We start from the raw sequence: 20,648 nt of genomic DNA, 5'->3' as shown, positions 1-20,648 counted from the left end.
TATTTAAATATTATGATATAAAAATAAAATAAAAAAGATACAAATTTTTAAACTTTTATAAAGTGCAAACTAGCTAATTTTGTCTATTAAAGGCAATATTATTTATTTTTATCAAAACATTTTAAAAAGTATTGTTATGTAATATTTGTGTTCATTCTGAGAGGAAGTTAAATTTAATGTTAAACTTAACGGTGAATCGCATATGTTTTCATATATTTTATATTGAGTTGAATGTTTATATATTATAAAATTGATATATTAATAAGACTGCTTCGCACTTCTTTGTTCATCGATTAATCAGTTAGTTGGTTGTTATTTATTATTTTTAAGTGATATGACGAGGTAGAAGTCACAACGTTTTACTCTATTTCATTAATTGTTTGACAAAGATGATTAATTTTTATATTTTTGTACATCATTTTTATAATAAATTTAATATTATAAAAAGTAAAAAAAAATTTAATATTTTTTTATATCTATAATTTCGAGTTTTATCTTCTCAATTTTCAAAAAAAAAAAAACAAAACAACTAATATGTACTTTATTATTAAAAATATTTTTCAATTACCATAAAACTAAAAACGCAAGTTGCCCTTTCCAAATATCGCATCTTTTTTCTGACTAAAGTATCTCCTCACTTTCAACTACACTCAATATAATCGCGAATTTATTAAAATAATAGACATATAATCACGTGCATTTTTGTTATATTCTATTACATGCATATGTTTCATAATAATCCTCTTGGTATTACCTTTTTTAGGATACCCCAACATTTTTTTTTAATATTATTATTATTATAATATTTTATAATTTTATTAAGATATTTTTCTTAATATATTTTTCTTTATTTTTTTTAAATATATATATATATATATATTTTTTTTTTAAATTTAATATTTATTCAATATTATAAAATATATTTTAACTGGATGACCAATTTTAATTTTTATTAAGAAACATTTGTATAAATAAATTATCCCACTACACACACGTATTAATAATATATTTCTTTTAAAGTGCGCATTTATTTTAACAAGTATAATTTATTTTCAATTTGATTGATTTTTAAATTTTAGTAAAACAAACATGCATGTATCAATTTTATTATGAGTTACGAAGCAGTTCCATGTAAATTTAAAGGAAGAACAGAAGATGGTGGAGAAGCTGAATATGTTGGTTTATTTATAAGACCTAGAAATAATGTAAATACTAATTTTGGTACTTCTAATGATCAAACACCTCAAAACCATCAAAATGGTAATTATTTTACTAATATTGCACCTAAACCTACTAATAATAATTTACCTAAAATTATGCCAAAAAAATCAAATAGTACATGTAATATTAGTAATAATTCAACATCAACTATTAATATACAAAATTCACATAATATGATTGTACAAACGTGTTATCTTCAAAATGGAGGTAATATTTTAGGTTCTAATATTTCTCATGGATATAGAGTTGTTACTCCACAAAGTAATTTCTCATGTCAAAATAATATTAATAGAGGAGGAGGAGGAGGTATAAATGATGATATACAACAAAATTTTAAAGAAATTTCATGTCAAAATGGAATTAATGATTCATATATTTCAATGTTACCATCATGTTCATATCAACAAACATCTAATTACCTCTCTCCAAATATTAATAGTACAACAACTACTACTACAACAGCAACAACACCTCAATATGTACATTCAACAGTATCTCCACAACACCAAACATCAAATAGTAATACTGGAATAATAACATTAAAAACTGAGAAATATAATGAAACTACATCTCATCAACGTATATCCCCATCTTACACATCTTCTGTTTCTTCTTCGTACTCACATCATCAAACTTATGATAATAATTCATATCAAAATTCTAACGATCACACTATAACTAATACAAATCATTCAAAATCAAATTATGTTTTTGAACAACAAAATGATATTTTATCCGGTGCCGAAGGTTTACCTGAATCTTCCTCTTCGCCTAATGTAGTTTTTATAAATAAAAATCAAGGACAATTGTTTTGCAATCAACAATCATCTATTAATATTAATGTATCACAACATAATCCACAATATTTTAATCAAAATCAACAACAATCTGGACAAAATTGGTGTAATAATCCTACAACTACAACTAACAATATCAATAATAATAATCAACAAATGTCTGGAACTCCAGATAGTGGTATTCAAAGTATTGGTGGTTCACCACCATCTATTAATGCTATGACACCACCAATGAAATCACCTAAAAATAATGTTGGTATACAATATTCTAAAACAGTTTGTGATAAAATAATTAAATTGGATGGTAAAAGAAAGGAGGATGAAGATGACTTTTCTGATATGCCAACATTAATTCCTGTAACATTGGATTCTCATAGTGAATCAATTAATTATAATATTGATGATTCAATGCCAAAGTTACCCTTAGATAGTCCTCCAATACTTGCTAAACCTGATAATAAATCTTTAAATAATTTAGGTAAAAAAAATAGAAAAGGAAGAAAACGTGAACCAAAAATAAATAATACAAGTCCAATTATTTCTATAACACCTGGTATGGCTCCAGAAAAAATTGTTGAAACATTAAAAAGTCATTTAGATTCTGAAACATTCTTACAATGTTCCAGTCTTATTCAAGTAGAAAAAAATGAAAATATAGAAAAAAAACGTAAAGAAAATAATGATTTTAATCCAATGTTGACTGTTGGTAAAAAAGTTACAAGTCAAGAAATTATGGAAGAATTTAGGAGATTAAAAAGAAATAAGTTAAAAGAAAATTTTGATAATATGGTGCCAAAAATGGCTAATGATTTAGAGTATTTAGATTTTGAAATAACAAAACCTAAATACCAAAGTGCCTATTGTAATTCTCCATTCCAAAAAATTGATTTAGCATTATGGAAAAAACATGAAAATGAAAGATTGGAAAAATTTAAAAATTTCTTACATTCTCTTAAAAAACTTCGTAATGAGGGAACACTTCCAACATCTAGAAGAAATACTAATACAATGAAAAGACCAGCAACATCAATAGGAAAAAATATTAAAAGTAAAAAAATTAAAAAAGAAAATGATGAAATAATTGGAACACCTAAAATTATTAAATCACAAATACAACCATCAAAAATATCTTCTTCTTCCTCCTCCTCCTCATCATCAAAAGGAATGAATGGAAAAAGTATTATTTCATTAAAAAGCATACCAACAAGTCCTAAAACTATAGCATCAAAAAATCCCCCAAGATCAATTGCCTCAAAACCAACACCTTCACGTACCGGTTCAAAACTTGTGTCTTCAAAAGTTTCTTCCAAAATGATGAAAGAAAATAATAGTAGTAAATTAAGTGCTGAAACTTTTATAAAAATTCGTTCAAATATTATTGTGAATAAACCTCCATTATTACCTACACCAGAGGAGTGTGAATGTGATGCTGATATACCATGTACAAGTTCAAGAACATGCCCATCAAGAGAAAAATTTATGGAATGTACACATGTTAGTTGTAATTTATATTATGAATGTGAAAATAGAAGAATACAAAAAAATCAACAAGTTCATCAATTACAACATTATAAAACAGAAAATAAAGGTTTTGGTCTTCGTACACATGTTGATATTGAAGAAAATGAATATGTATTAGAGTTTACTGGAGAAATAATTACAACAAATAATTATAAAGAAAGAAAAGTTCAAGGATATGGTTTACAATTACAGCCTGGTTTTATTATTGATGGTGGTGGTAAAGGTAGTTTAGCTCGTTTTTTAAATCACAGTTGTGATCCTAATTGTAAAATAGAAAAATGGAATGTTAATGGTAGTTATCGCTTTGCAATATTTTCAATCAAAAAAATATTAATAGGTGAAGAGTTAACTGTAGATTATTCTGAATATTGGATAAAAAGAAAAGAAGATACAATATGCAAATGTGAAAGTAAAAAATGTAAAGGAATCATTCCAGGTGTAAGTATTTATCAAGATTTAGAAAAATTAACTTTTAAGATCTCAAAAAAAGAAAAAAATATTGTCCGAAGTAGTAATATTTTTTTGATAAGAAATTGTAGAAAAATGATTCGTGAAAGAAAAATATTAGAGGGAAGAATTCCTTTTGCAGATAAAAAATTAAATAAAATATTTGATTGTTTTGCACAAGTAATGCTTGAAAAAGAAAAATTTTCAATATTAAAAATTAATGAAATAAAAAAAATTGTTATTGATGGAATGAGAGACGTTCGTTCTAATTGTGCTAAAACATTTAATTGTATTATGAAATATGCTATTTCTAAATGTATACGTAATTATTTATCAGAGGAAAAATTTAATGAAATTAAAGAATATTATGCATCTGCAAAAAGAACTAACAAATATTTTAATCATACTAGTTTAATAAATACTCATACTACTGGAAGGAAAGAAAAAAATGGTTATATAACTGAATTTGATTTAACTTATTTAAATTCAAAAGTACAAGTTGGTTCATATAATCCTGATCTTGTTATAATGAAGTCACAAGGTGAAGATTCTGATTGTGTAAGGTGTATTTGTGGAATTGTTGAGGATGAAGGTGAGATGATTCAATGTGATAATTGTTATTTTTGGCTTCATGGTGATTGTCTAACTGGTGAAGTAATGAATGCTAAAGAATTTAAATGTAAATTTTGTAAAGAAAAAATTAAATATACACCACAAATTGATATTCTTTTACAAAATTTACCTGATTTTACAATACCTGGATGTACTTATTATAAAACAATGATAAATTCAAATGGTTTACAATTAAGAATAAATGGAACAGTATATGTAAAAGATGACACTGTTTCATCATCAAATGATAAAAAATATGATCGTGTAGATCTTCGTCCATTTCGTATTGAAAGAATATTTACTGATAAAACTGGTAAAAAATATTTTTATGGTTATTATTATGCAAGGCCACATGAAACATTTTGTGATTCTTCACGATTATTCTTTAAAAATGAATTACTTCGTACACCATTTTATCGTACAGTACCTGTTGACTTAGCAGTTGGCCGTTGTCTAGTTCTTGATCTCGAAACTTATTGCCTTGGCCGTCCAATAATTCCTAGATATCATGAAGATGATATTTATATAAATGAATATCAAATAGATGAAAAACAAAGAACTTTCCAAAAAATTCCTCAAAAAGAATTGTATCTAATTAACACTCAACCATATGCTTTTAAAAAATTTCCTTCCAAAAAAGTTATTAAACGAAATTTTACTCCCTTTGTAGCAGTAAATAAAACTAATCATACTAACATCGATTTTGAAGACAATATCAATGTAGAAGAAATATTTAAAAATATAAGAAATACAAATATTAATGCAATTCTTCAAAAATTGCATTAAAAATCTTTATTATTATATTGTATAGGCGAAATTTGTGCTAATAAAATTTTTTTCAATTTTTAAAATATTTTAAAATTAGCGCTAGATACAAAAAAAAAAAGAAATATTTTAGAAATAAAAAAATTCATCTTCACATAGATATGGCTTTAAGAACGCAAAATCTGCATTTTCTTTTTAGAATAAATGATATTTGAGTGAAATTCTATTACATGGGTAAATAATGGCCAAAAAAAAAATTTATTTCTCAAAAAAAAAGAAAAGTTAATGGAAACAACTTTTTGATTAAACATTAATACAAAAGAATTTTAAACAACAGTAATTTTTTTTTTGAAAAAACATATTTGGCCAGAAATCAAAAAACACTTCTGGGTATAAAAAATACCTAACGAATGATTATAATTTCATTATGTCCATTGATTCCTGAGATAATCGTGAAAAAATTGTTTTCTAATTTTTAAAAAAAATAAATATTTTTCTTTATTTTCTTTTAAATATTATTATATAAAAATGATTAATATAAATTTCATTTATTGTAATTACTTAAAAAAAATTTATACAAGTAATTGAAAATTACTATATTTTAAATATTGTAAATTATTTTATGTATTTATTGTAAATAAAAAACAAATATTTTACAGTGAACAGTTATTGTTAGCTTTTTAATGTTTAATTTATATCTTTTTTTTTTCTTTACATACAGAATACTTTTATGAATGTCATTTTACCATTGAATTAAAATTGTATATACTATTATATAAACAAACGAAAAAAAAGATTGATAATATTTAGTTTTAATATAATAATTTTTTTGTGTTAAAAAAGTTTCAATGTTAACTTTTTTTTTTATTTATTCATCTTTTTTTTTTGCTAATTGTGTCTATAAAACAATTTTAATTTTTGTTTATTGTTTGATATGATCTTGAATAAATGTAGAAATAAAAATTCATATATATATATATATGTATATATCCTTTTAAACAATAATTTATTTCCTATAAAAATTACTATATTTTTATTATACAATTGTTCTTCTATATCTAGTGCTTATATCAAATAATCCAACAATAATTATATTTCATTGCCTTCAAAACATGAAATTATTCACGATCATAATTGTGGAACATATTTCCTCACTATATAATAAAACTATTATTAATATAAAGATTTATATATAAAACCACTTTATAAAATAAAATCCAGTTTTATTTATATGGGTGGGTATAACTTTTTTTCATTGACATTCTTATTTATATATATTCCTTAAATTTCATATCTGTTATCCTTTACTTAACTTTATAAATGACAAATTGTGAAAAGGATCGTAAAAGTTTAAGGCCTGTGGCTTTTGCTGGTATAGTTTTTAGTACTGTAGCTTTAACATCATGTCTAATTACATTTCCTATGATTATACATTATATTCAAACATTAGAATCTAGTGTTGAAATGGATTTAGAATATTGTAAGGTATTTTTTAAATATTTAACTTTTTTTTTTAATAAATAAATTTATTTTTTTTTATAGAGTCGTGCAAGAGATATTTGGAAAGAGATGCTTGATATACAAATTGGCAAAAATAGTGAAAAAACTGAAAAGATTGCTAGGATGATTTTAACACATCGTCGTTTGACCCGTGATACACTTGGAGATTATTGGCAAAGACGTCTTCATGATTTTGAGGCACGTGATGATCCTGTACAACGTCCATCATCATCATCATCATCATCAGGATGTTGTTCATGTCAAAGAGGACCACCAGGTCCACCAGGTGCACCAGGACGAGATGGAAACAATGGACCAGATGGAGCTATTGGAGATTTAGGACCACCTGGTCCACCAGCTCCAATGGTTGCAAATGCATTAGATGCTTTCCCACCACAATGTCCATGTGAAGCTGCTCCTGGTTCTCAAGGTCCAAAAGGACCACCTGGACCAGATGGCCCACCTGGAGAACCAGGACCAGATGGAGATGATGGAAAAGCTGGTGATTCAGGAGTTCGTGGTCCACCAGGATTACCAGGTGCACCTGGTATGCCAGGAAGATCCGGTCCACCAGGAGATCCAGGACAATATAAAACTGAAACAGGACCTCCAGGAAGACCAGGTATAGCAGGTCGTCCAGGACAACCAGGACCTCCAGGTAATCCAGGAAGTATGGGAGAGCAAGGCCCACCAGGACAACCAGGAGCTGTAGGTCCACCTGGACCACCAGGACCACCGGGATCACATGGAGCACCTGGTGAACCAGGAACTACTGGACCTCCAGGTGTCGGTGGAAATTGCGATCATTGTGCACAACCTAGATTAGCACCAGGATTTTAATTACATTATTTAACAAAATATATTGCTTAACAATAAAAATTTTATTTTAAATTCAAATTTTTATTTAATTTAATTATCCAACTTCTTGAAATAGTATTTTTTAAAAAGTTTATAATAATTTATTGATTACAGCAATTAAATTTTGAAAATTAGTTTTTAATATGCTAATAAAATGTTATATATTATATAAAATATGAATACAAAATTTTTAAGAAAAATCTCTTATTTTATAATGATAAAATGTAAATATTATTAATATTTGAATATTACAACTAAATTTGATTTATGCAAATTTCTTTTGGAGTTAATTTAAGGGTCACGTACATATTCAAAATTCTTTTTGAAAATTTGAATATTAATATATGCATAATTTTTTAATTAACATATTAACAAAAATAAATAAAAAAATTAAAATTTTTTTAAAATTTGTTTTTATATTTATTTATATGATAATTTTGGTTATTTATGTAAATTATTTTTTTGCTAAAATTTGAATATACGAAAAAAATTTTTTTTAACTTTTTATAAACTATCAGGTGTTATAATTTACTATACATTATATTATTTTATTTAAAACTTTTAATAAATAGTTTATTTTTTTTAACTTTTATAAATTCAGTATTCCAATAACTCTAAAAGAGATTCAGAAAAATCTCTTATTTTATAATTATAAAATTTGAATATTATTAATATTTGAATATTTCAACTAAATATGATTTATGTAAATTTCTTTTGTATTAACAAAAAAAATTTTTTTGTAATTAAATCAAAAATTGTATAAATTTTACATTTTTTTTTATAAAATTTGAATAAATAAATCAAATCAATAATTTAATCTTTAATTAATGTACGATTTTATTAAAAATAAATCATTAATCAAACTATTATTATTTATAACTTTATTTTTTTATACATGTTTACAAGATATTTTAATGACGTAAATTGCTATAACTCAAATAGAATAAAAATATATTTTATACTTTATTATGTAAAAAAAATAGAAAATAAGTGTATAAATTTATATAATATAAAAATATATACTCCAATAATTATGTGTATTAGTTATTAAAACATTAGTAAAATTTTGAGAATCATTTAAAATTATCTATATCTCTTGAATATATATATATAAGAGATTTAATTTTTATATTAGAAAAAAAGTATGGCTGAGATGATAACCGAGAACAAAGTAAATGATACTGCTGAATTAACAGAAGCACTATTTTCTTTTGAAGTTTTTACAGTAGTTGTTAGAGATGCTGTAGTAAGAGAATCCTCTGCAATAGTTGTTTCAGTAACTATTTCTTTAGATGGTTCTGAAGTTGTTACTTTAATTATTGAGATATCAGATTCGGTAGTGTTGAAATTTCTTGTTGCTTTAATACTTTCTAAACTACATTTACCATCAAACTTTTTAAGATAATTTTCATATAATGATGCTGAATGTAAAACAGCTTCATATTTACATTTGTCTTCTATTAATGGTGCAGCACATTCAAATGCTTGTGTCATACTATGACAAATATCTTTGTATCCTTCTTTAGATAATACATCTAAAGCAGTAATTGGTTGAAGACAATTTTTTCCATCAAATGAATTAAATATTGATGCAATACAATCTCCATATTTTATTTGTTCTTCATTAAATGTACCACAAAGATTATCAAATAGTGTAAGTGAAGCTGTTGTAGCAGGTTCAAATTTACATTTAAGATTATCAAGACATGTTGTATAACTTTTTCTACCAAAATTACAAAATTCTCCTAACTTTGTATTATCAGGTAATACAGCAATAGGTATATAATGATATTTGTCAATAATAGCTTCACATTGAAGATATGCAATAAGATCTTCTTCGGAACATCCAGTTTGTAAAGATATTGATGGTGAAGCAATATGGCATGCGTTATTGAAATTTTGTGTATATGAATTAATTGTGTCATAGGCAAAGTTAATTACTTCTGATCCACAATTTTCATATACAGGTTTGGAAAGACATTGTGATGAATCTTGAATCAATTTACACATTTCATCTTCAGATTTAGGTTGTTTATTAAAGTATGATTCTAAACATTTTACTCCTTCATTACTAGAAACAACATTAGATAAACATTGTGAATGATTTTTGTATATATTTTCATGTTTACAAATAGATACTATAAGATTTTTTAAAGCTTTGTGTGATTTAGTTTCACATATACCAACATTTTCTACTTCAATACATTGACTAAGTTGTAATACTTCTTGACACATTTTTGTAGTATCATTAACATTTGAAACTAATTGTACTGGTATAAATCTATAATTTCTATAAAAATCTTTTTTACAAACATCATATCTTGTAGCAGTTTCTGAATCACAAACTGAACCTGTTATTGGTGATATTGGTTTAGTTGTTTCCATAGTATTAAATGGTGACAATTCAACTGGACATACATCTGTTGTACCAAATGATTTAAGAACATTCAATGGAACAGGACCACATTTTTCTAATACCATTGGTTCAACACATTCAACAAATTTAGGTAATATTGCTCTTAATGTATTTATATTAAAATCTTTTACAGAAGCAATTACAGTTCTAAGACATTTAGCAAAATTAGGATCACCAGCATTACTAAATACACAATTTAAATTTTCATCAATTGCAGCAGAGACATCTTCTCTATTACAAATTCCACTTCCAGCTCTAATAAGACATGATGAAGCAACACATTCTGTTGGTGTTGCATAAATTGGTGCAATACATGTTCTGAATTCAGCAGTTAAATTACATCCTTGAGCAAATACTGGTGCAAGATTATTAACATTTTTCATAAATGTTTGAAAACCACCTTCAAATAATTCATCTAAACGACTACTAATATCATTAAGTGGTGCAGCACATGTATTAATAATTTGTTTTTCAGCTGGTGAACAATTAATTGATTGAATAGTTGTTGTAAATATTGGTCCTTCTAATTTACATGATGGATCAATAGCAGAAGCAAATCTTTGAACATATTCATTTACCCATGTTTTAGCTGTCTCACCACACTTGTCACGAATTATATCAGCAGAACATTGAAGTAAGGCTTTTGAAGAAGTACATGCTTCTGATGGTGCACCTTTTGAGAAAGTTGTTACACATTCACGTATATCATTTCTTGTTGTAGTTTTTCTAATACATGATTTAATATTTTGATATTGATCATATCCTTTACCACAAGCATATTCAAACATAGCTGACATTCCTTGTACCCATAATGGATTACATTTGACATCTTTTGAACAATCTTTAAAATCTTTATATGTAAGACATGCTTCATCAATTTGTCTTGGTGTTTTAATAACAGCTAATGGATGTGGTTGATATGATGTTAAATTTTGTACACATACTTGGAATTTTCTTTGTTCTTCTGGAATACATACAGGACTTACAATTAATGGAGTAGAATTTTTTTGATTCTTTTTAGAAGTAGATTGAAGTAATGTTGGTTTAACTGGTGTAGCTATAATTTCATCTAAATTAGATGGCATTTCAGAGGGGCAACCTTCTTCAATACCAATATTTTCAAAATCAATTTTTAATTCATTTAAATTTTTATATGCTTCAGGTGAACATTTATCTTTTATAACTATCTCACCACATTCAAATGCTGATCGAATACCATAAAAAACTTTACAAAGTAATGCTTCACCATGTATACCCTGTAACATCATTTGAACTGCATTTCCCATATTTTGTAATCCATTATTTTTACATGAAAAATTTCCTTGATTTAAAGTACCAATAGTTTCTATACATTCTCTTGCTTCTGAAAGTTTGTTCCTATTTTCAGAATTACAAATTGGAGATAATCCAATTCTAGCAAGTGAATTAAGAGGAGAATTAAATGCACATCGTTTTCCTTCATTTTGTGAAAATACTGTCTCTCCAAGACATTTTTCATATTTATCATATAATTCACAAATATTATTTACAAAAACTGAATCAATATTACTAACTTCTAAAAGGAAATTGAAACTAGCAAAACTAGTCATTTGTTTATTCAATTCAACTAATTCTACCAAGCATACGAGAGCTGAATTTTCTTGATTTGAGGTACATCTTGTATTTTTTGGTGTTAAATTGAAACCATCATTTGATATAGATTCAGTATTATTTTGTGGTTCTTCTTTTTTGTAACATTGTAATACAATTGCATCATCATTAATTTTCTCTTGAATACCAACAACAATTTCTTGTTCCTCAACAGAACATTCTTCATTTAATGTTGTTATGAGGCAATCAATATTTGAATTGAAAGCATCAATAGCATCACATTTAGTTATAACATCAAGTGGTGATTTTGTAGGACAATTTACAATATTTTTTGTCTTAATAAAACATTCAGAATGTTGTTTAAGTTTAGTTTTATTTTGACAAACATTAGATTTTAATGGTAAAAATTGATCATCTTTTTTTTCTTCAGAACATACTTCTTCCAAATTTGTGAAAAAAGTTAATACATCTAATATGTTGACAGAAGACAATAAAGGTTCATCGTCAATTTTTGATACTTCAGTATTAGTTGTCTGTTTATCTTGTAAATTAGATACATCTAAAATTTTTTCTTCTTTTTCTACAACTTTTGGTATAATTTCTTTCTTTGGTTCTTCTGTTATATTACTATTGTCGTTATCAGTTGTTGTAATACTACTACTACCATCATCATACTCATCATCATTTTTATCCCCCTTATTTTGTGCATCTTCAATTGTTTCACATATTAATGATTCCATCATCATATGATCAGTCTCACTTTTTAAAGGTCCCAACAACTCTACAGCCAATTCACTGCATTTTTCATCAGTCTTACTACTTTCAATACAATCAAGGTCACCTGCAGTAGCACGTACAAGACGACAAAATGGCGAGGTCAATGTTGAGATAACGTTACTGAAATTTAATTTATATTATATTAATATAAAACAATACAAAACTTACTCTACCGGACATTGACTATTTCTTACAAGTGAGAAACATCCATTACCATGTTCACGAGCAGCTGGAAGTAAAAGTTGACATGCATACATCTCAAGATCAGACCATTCTTTAAGTTTTTTTGGTAAATGGCAATTTTCAACAAATTCACCCATACAATTACGATACTGAGATAACATTTCACAACCTTGTTGTAAAAGATCAACAGAATTAAAGTCATTAAGAATAGAAATATTTAAAAAGTCAATATTATCAATATCATTATACCATAATTTAAGATTTGAAGTACATTCTTTACGACGATTTTTACCATCATCTGTACATAGTTTTTTATCTAAAATTTTTGATTTAGGTATTTCAATATTTGTCTCATCAACATTTGGTTGTAATGTAGCTATATTATCAAATGGATCATCTAAATTTTTTTGAGATGATTTATTATCATCTTCAATTGCCTTTTCATGAATTGGATTATTTTGTATTCTTTCAGTAACTGGTATTGAAGAAGGACTAGGTTCTTCACCTTGTTCATCAGATCCATCAGCACATTCTTTTTTACCATTTCCAAATGAATCTAATGGTATACAACCACCATCATTACATTGAAATTCTTCTGGACTACATGTTGTAAGTACAGTTGGTGCTGATTCAATAATAACAATATATAAATATATAGAAATAAATAATATAGTAAGATATCTTAACGATGGAATCATCTTAAATAAAACAATAATTATATATAAATTATATAAGAAATTTATCAACAAAAAAAAAAGAAGAAAAAAATAAATTATATTTAGAACAATATATAGTATAATTAAAAAGTAGAGTATAATTATTTGATTAAAACTAAATTATATCAATCATAATATCTTTTTATCATGATTAATTTTATATATATATAACACCACCTCTTTATACTTACTAATTTATTTTCTATCAAATATATATATACTATACATTATGCCATTTAGTCTTTTGTAACATTCCACAATACCATACTTTGAAAAGAATGATAAGACAAAAACTTTTTAAAATTAGTTAATATATATTATCAGAATGGTAACTATATCAAGATCATTTTTATACATATAGTGATAAAAATACTTGAAAGTGGAAATATTAGAAAGTGCCGCTGTTTTAACACTCCTTCTTTATAGAGTACAGTTAAAATATACAATTTCTGAAGAAAGGTTATTGATATCAAGAAAATAAAATGACCTTCGGAGTTATATATATATTACTAAATCTTTCTTATAATATTTTATAAGAACAATATAAAAATAAAATATTTTATTCTTTATATACATATATATATATATATAGTATAAATAATTTAATATTAATTGTTGATTAATTATGATAATAAAAAAATAAATATATATTACAATATATTTCTAAAATAATATTTATATAATAAAATAACTAAACTTAACAATATTTCATGATATATTAATAAAAATAATATAATCAGTTTATATAAAAATAATTTAATAATATATTTAATTACTTATCTACTTATATTTTTAAAAATATATTTAATAAAAAAAAAATCTTCTTTTAAATAAAAGTACAAGGGAATGAAAAAAAAAAATTAAATTGTCCTTGACCGTAAAATCGAATAACTGTAATATTTTATTCTTAGTATGTAATTTTTTTATTATCCGTTGAATCATATTACAAAAATTAGTATAAGTTTATAAAAATATCTAACTTTTGATTAGTTTAAAAATGTATAAAAAAAGAGAAGTTTTAATTTAAAATAATAATAATATAATGTAACTTTTTTTTTTTTATATATTTTTATTTAAAAAAAATATCAAAATAAAATGATTATATTATTGTAGGGAGACATTTATTCTTAATTAGTATGAGAATGATCCATAAATTTATATACTTAAAAATAATTAGAAGTAGTTGATTATAAATGTTTTTGTCAATATATGACAATTGAAAAAGATAATTAATTGATATTTTTAAATAAATTAATAGAATAATGACAAATATATAATATAAAAAAAAAAATTTAGCGTAATCCTTTTCATTGCTATAAAAATTGTTACAAGGTGAATAACTTTATATATGTTATATATTTGTTAATTTGATTTTAATGATATTTTACTAGAGATCAATGTTTAAATTAGGAAAAAATATAAAAATTATAAAATTGTTGATGGATGTTATTAAAAATATTTTAAGCAAATAAATATTTATTCATAATATTATTTAAAGCTTTATAAGTAAAATGATATAAATCAACCTACTTAAAAATGGATCAGAGTGATAAAAATTTTAACAATTTAATTTTTAATAAATTAGACTAAATTAAGAAAATTGATAAAAAACAATAAATTAACAATATTACCTTCAACATTACCTACTAATCTAGATTAATAATTTTTTTTTAACTCAATGTCAAATTTTGATCATGAGATTCATAATATTTTAAATATTTATATTATATGATTTTCTAGTACAAAAATATTTTGTATCTTAAAATTGATTTTATATTATTAAATATACTAGGATAACCAAAAAGTTGAATTGAAGATGAGGATATTAATATAATTCCTATTTATATTTTTAAACAGGATATACCATGTATCTTTTATATTATAAATAATAATTATTTATTCATTACTTTGTTTAACATTAACTCAACCATGAAGGAATATCTATTTTGTATTTAAATGTAATACGAGTTAAAATATTTTCTGTATATACCATATCCAGATAATAGTTATTTTAATTAATAATATAGATAAAAAAAGAATCTTAGTTTTGTAAAATTTTTATTTATTTTAAAAAAAAACCGCTACAATTTATCATTAGGAAGTAGGGGGTATTAATATAAAAAGAAAGAATTTTTATAAAATTTACAAAAATTTTTTTTTGTCACTGGAAAAAGTTACAAATAATTTTATAAGAAAATTTTGGTGATATTCTAGATTATTATTGTTCTATTAAATTATTTTAGCACTAATAAAACTTTTAATTTATATTTTAATGCTTCATAAATTTTACTTTTATAATAAAAAAAAGTTTTCCTTTAATTTTTTGTATTTTTAATTATAATTGCATATATAGATTTTTTTTTTACATATCTTGTTTATATTAAACAATAAAAACATGTTGACACTTCTTTATTGTCGAAATAGATATATGTAGCAGTTAAGTTTGCTATCAACCGTGTTCGACAACCTGCATTTGTATTTAATTGATGATAATAAAAATATTATTATTATCTTGTTAAACAAAATGCTATATTAAATCGTTTGTTAAGCGATCACAAACATCTGTAGTTATGTGGCATCTGCACTCTCGGACAATGTGTGGTAACATTTACCTTTTTCTAAATTATTTGTAAAATATTTTGAAAAAAAAAGTAAATTTTTATCTTTGATTAATGTTTCTTTTGTTATTAAATATTTTCTTATTATTTTAAAAATAATTTTACACCTTCAAAATGTCAATCAAAAGAATGGATTTTTTTTTCATTGCGGTTTTTTGTTTGGAAAATAAGATTAAAAATAAATTTTCTAAAAATAAATAATTATAACATAAATAAAGTAATGTTAATTTTTTACACCATTAGTTGCAGTAAATTAAAATAGAATAAAATAGTTTATTTGGTAAACTTTATACATAATTACTAAAATATCTAAAAATAAAAAAATTATTTTATTTTATTCTTAATATTCATTATCATTAAATAAAATTTTTTTTAATTTTAACATTTTCTGATGATTATTAGAAAAAGTATAAGTAAATTAATTATAAAAATATTTTTTAACACAATATTTTAGAGTAAAAATAAGTAAACAAATAAATTTAAATAATTTTTTTAAATGTCTTATAATTTAATAGACAAATATCTTGTTATAAATTTTGTTTTTATTTCTACCTTTTTAACACATCAAAATTTATATATTATTTTATAAATTTTGTAAGATAGATTTGTTAAATAATTTTGTTTTATAGTTACTTCCGTTTTATGTATTTGTAAAATTAATTTGTTAATGTTTCCATGTTACAGCTTTACACCAACGAACAACTTTCTTGGTTTTATACTATATATAAAATAATTTTTTTATAATTAAGAAAAAATTTTTTTTTTATTCAAATTATATAGTATTTATATTAATACTTTTTTTTCAAGTGGTTTCTTATAATTAATTATTTATTGAAGTATTACTTTTAATTTTTAACATTAATAATTTATTTTAATAAAAAAAATAAATACAATAAAGAGTAGAATGAAACTAGTTTATATGATTTCGGTTACAATGTAATTTTCAATGTAAACTTAAAATTACAAAATATTCAAATTTTTTAAGGGAGAAAAATTTCTTTACTTAAGTATTCAAAAAATCTTTGATTTTTAAGTTTTAAAAAATAACCGTTAGAAATACTTTAAATTTTTAATAAAATAACCATGCATTTTTTTTATTCATTATCAAAAAGAAAATATAAAAAAGTTTCGTTGTCTTATCGGTCAATGTTATGCTTTATCTTTTGATGTAGATTCAATTGGAGCAGTATCACTCCTTCAAGTTAACGTTTTCTTTACAGTTTTATACTTAATATAGTAATTTATTAATAAAATGATACCTCATTTTATTCTTGATCTTACAATGGCAATTGCCATAATTTTTGGATTAGGAGGTATTTTTTTCTTTGTTTTAACTTTTTCACTATCAAAAAAGACATATATGGATTTTAAAAAAAAACATGTATTGATAACAGGTTAGTTTCTTATATATATATTTCTTTTTATTTGTAAAATTGATTTTTAGGTGGATCTAAGGGAATAGGTAAACAAATTGCAATAGCATCATTAAAAAAAGGAGCAAATGTTTCAATAATTGCAAGAGATGAAACTTCACTTAAAAATACATGTGATGAGTTAAATAAACTTTCTTCAGAATTAGATAATGGTACAAAAGCTTACTGGTATTCTGTTGATATGAGTAGTGATTTTGAAATAATTAAGAATGTTATAAAAAATGCTGAAGATAAAGGTGGTCCTGTTGATATTCTTATTAATAATGCTGGTGTATCAACACAACAGGCATTTGAAGAATTACCAATTGAGGCATTTGACAAACAAATGAAAGTTAACTATCTTAGTGGTGTATACACAACACGAGCTGTTATTGAAAAAATGAAAAAAAGAAATAGTGGGCATATTGTATTTGTTAGTTCTGCTGCTGGCCAATGTGCCATTTGGGGTTACACAGCCTATTCAGCCTCAAAATTTGCCATTCGTGGATTTGCTGATGCATTGAGTATGGAAGTATTACCTTATGGTATTGGTGTTACAGTTCTTTATCCACCAAATACGAATACTGAGGGATTTGCTGAGGAATTAAAAACAATGCCAGAGGAAGTTAAACTTATAAGTGATTCAGCTGGAATTTTTGAACCATCATATGTTGCAGAAAAATTAATTAAAGGAATTGAAAATGGTGATTGTAATGTTAATATAGGTTTAGATGGTTGGATGTTAGGTCATCTATCAGCTGGTGCTTCTCCTGAAAAAAGTATACTAGCAGCAACAACTCAAATATTTTTAAATGGTCTATTTCGTGGAATTTTCCTTCTTTATATGGGTCATTTTAATAGGATTGTTAGGCGTTGTAAAAGAAAAAGAGAAACAACAGAAGAGGACTGTTAAATTAAAAAAAATATATTTTAATTTTTTTTAAAGTTTTTATGTTTTTAGTTATAAAAAGTAATTTTATGCACATATACAAGTTTAAAAAAGTTTTTGGTACTTTTCTGTCTGTTCTTCAAGCTTTTCAAAGAGCCATAACTCTCCTTAAAATTGTTTTTTTTATAAAATTTTTAGGGGTGAGATCCCTTTACAATCCCTCTTTGTAACTTCAAAAAATATTAAAAAAAATTATTTAGTACAAGTCAAATATCAACTACCTTTTTTTTAAATTAAATTTTATTCATTTTAAAAATTGACATCAAACTTTATTTTTTTTATTGAATTATGATAGTTTTTAGAAATTATCATATAATATTTTAATATGCAAAAAAAAAATAATTTTTTTTAATTCATTTTTTAAAAATTTTAAATAGCGGGGTTCACACTATAATGAACCAAAAAAACTTTGTTTCATGTGAATCGACCTAAGATTTCTTTAATTTATAAATATGTAAATTATTCACAATAAAAATTTTCAAAATATTTTGTAAAAATAATAAATAATATTTAAATATACAACAAATTTTTGTATTTTATTTTTTGTTCTAACGTGTAATATATCCCTACAAATATTTATTATAAAACAATATATTTTTTTTTTTCATTCACAATATTACTTCATAAATGTAATAATATTATTTTTTTTATTTTTGACTATCATTTGTCTATTGTAAATATAATATATTGTTGTTTATATTAAGTCACACTAAAAAAATTCTATTTTAAAAATAATAAATATAAACTTTAGTTTTTGTGTAAAATTTATTTTAAATTTAGGTAACATTGTTTTTAGTTAATGATTAAATTACTTAAATTACGTTTTAATATTATTTTTGTGTAAGTAAGTTATATTTCATTATAATTTATTGATATTAATTTTATTTTATTGTACTTTAAAAGAAAAAATTAATTGTATAAATAATATATCAAATTTTTTAAACAACATTTATTATTAAAATAATAAATTATAGTTTATTATTATAATCATTAATAGTTACGTATATTTATAAATTTTTATTGATTTCTAAAAAGCTAAAAAAAATGTTTTTACAAATAAATTTAATATAAAAAAAATATTATATGTAATCATATTCTTCTTTTAATTGTAGTGAAAGATCATTATGAGAAAATATTTTTTCTACCATTGTCTGAAAAATATATACAACTTCATCATAATTTGGTTTTTGATATGAATCTATTCTTGAAATTACATTTTCAATAAATTCAGAATTTAAATTTTCATCAGAACATATAATATTATTATTATCATCTAATGTTAAAGTTTTTATATATTCATATATGACATCCATTGTCATACGTTCTTCTTTTCTTTTCCATATTCCACCAGCACACATATTAAATAATGATTTAGGCATTTTATCTGCCTCTCCAAATGGACCATAATTTTCAAAAATATTTAATAAACATAAATCAGGTTCACATTGTAAAATAGGATCTAAATTTTCAAAATAATAATCTTTAAAATCACAATAAATATTATATATTATAATACTAAATGCCCATACATCTTCTTCTTTAGTAAAAATATAATTTGTTTGAATGGCATCAGGAGATTTATAATATAATGTTATATATTCTCTTAATTCACTTGAAGATCTTAAATGTGAAAGAATATAAAAAAATCCAACATAAGATATTTTCCATGTTCCATCTATACTTAAATGTATACAATCAGGTGTCAATTCACCATGAACAATATCTTTGTCATGTAAAAAATTTAAACCACTAGAAATTTGTTTTAATAATAAAATGACACCTTTACTATGACATCTAATTGGATTTTCATTATCAGTAATCATGGTTGATAGGCTGACACCTTGAGATTTTTTATATATAAAAAATAATTTTTCTTCATTTGATATATTTGTACCATTAATAGGTAAAAAATATTTATTATGAAAAATTACTGGACCACCATTTATATTATTATGTCTTATTTTTCTAATTTCTTCCATTAAATTATTAAAATTACTATTTGAATAAAAATGTACCATATTTAAATTTTCAATATCAACTTGGCGAATGATTCCAATATAAACATTACTTTTATTATTATCATATAATTTTGCCACTTCAACAAGACAGGATTTAAGTGTATATATTTTTTTGTTATCAATCATATATGTTCCTAATAATTTTATATTATCTATATTATAACGTATTTTTTCAATACTTAATAAATAATAAAAATATTTTTTAAATTTTTTTATATTCAAAACAAAATTTTCAAAAATTTCTTTAA

General features: G+C 23.4%; 5 protein-coding genes across 5 annotated transcripts; 3 read left to right on the top strand and 2 right to left on the bottom strand.

Moving 5' to 3' along the window:
• Positions 1-1,109: 1,109 nt before the first annotated feature.
• Positions 1,110-5,384, top strand: SRAE_1000215000 (Histone-lysine N-methyltransferase ASH1L; the record flags this gene model as incomplete). The annotated part of the gene is made up of 1 exon (XM_024649193.1): positions 1,110-5,384. One exon carries the CDS (start codon positions 1,110-1,112, stop codon positions 5,382-5,384), a length of 4,275 nt encoding a protein of 1,424 aa, XP_024503095.1.
• A 1,299-nt stretch (positions 5,385-6,683) lies between these two features.
• SRAE_1000214900 (Nematode cuticle collagen, N-terminal domain and Collagen triple helix repeat-containing protein) lies at positions 6,684-7,703 on the top strand (the record flags this gene model as incomplete). Its single annotated transcript, XM_024649192.1, has 2 exons — positions 6,684-6,848; positions 6,906-7,703. The coding sequence occupies 2 exons, from the start codon at positions 6,684-6,686 to the stop codon at positions 7,701-7,703; spliced, it is 963 nt and encodes a 320-aa protein (XP_024503094.1).
• Positions 7,704-8,852: 1,149 nt separating this feature from the next.
• SRAE_1000214800 (Low-density lipoprotein (LDL) receptor class A repeat-containing protein) lies at positions 8,853-13,385 on the bottom strand (the record flags this gene model as incomplete). Its single annotated transcript, XM_024649191.1, has 2 exons — positions 8,853-12,624; positions 12,673-13,385. 2 exons carry the CDS (start codon positions 13,383-13,385, stop codon positions 8,853-8,855), a joined length of 4,485 nt encoding a protein of 1,494 aa, XP_024503093.1.
• A 3,888-nt stretch (positions 13,386-17,273) lies between these two features.
• Positions 17,274-18,346, top strand: SRAE_1000214700 (3-ketodihydrosphingosine reductase; the record flags this gene model as incomplete). Its single annotated transcript, XM_024649190.1, has 2 exons — positions 17,274-17,415; positions 17,466-18,346. 2 exons carry the CDS (start codon positions 17,274-17,276, stop codon positions 18,344-18,346), a joined length of 1,023 nt encoding a protein of 340 aa, XP_024503092.1.
• A 1,115-nt stretch (positions 18,347-19,461) lies between these two features.
• On the bottom strand, positions 19,462-20,526 carry SRAE_1000214600 (Protein kinase domain and Serine-threonine/tyrosine-protein kinase catalytic domain and Serine/threonine-/dual specificity protein kinase, catalytic domain and Protein kinase-like domain-containing protein; the record flags this gene model as incomplete). The annotated part of the gene is made up of 1 exon (XM_024649189.1): positions 19,462-20,526. One exon carries the CDS (start codon positions 20,524-20,526, stop codon positions 19,462-19,464), a length of 1,065 nt encoding a protein of 354 aa, XP_024503091.1.
• Between the last annotated feature and the right edge of the window lie 122 nt (positions 20,527-20,648).

The sequence above is a fragment of the Strongyloides ratti genome (genome assembly GCF_001040885.1).
Source record: "Strongyloides ratti genome assembly S_ratti_ED321, chromosome : 1".
In the NCBI taxonomy this organism is placed as follows: Eukaryota; Metazoa; Nematoda; class Chromadorea; order Rhabditida; family Strongyloididae; genus Strongyloides; species Strongyloides ratti.
This window is presented reverse-complemented; position numbering and strand designations above follow the sequence as displayed.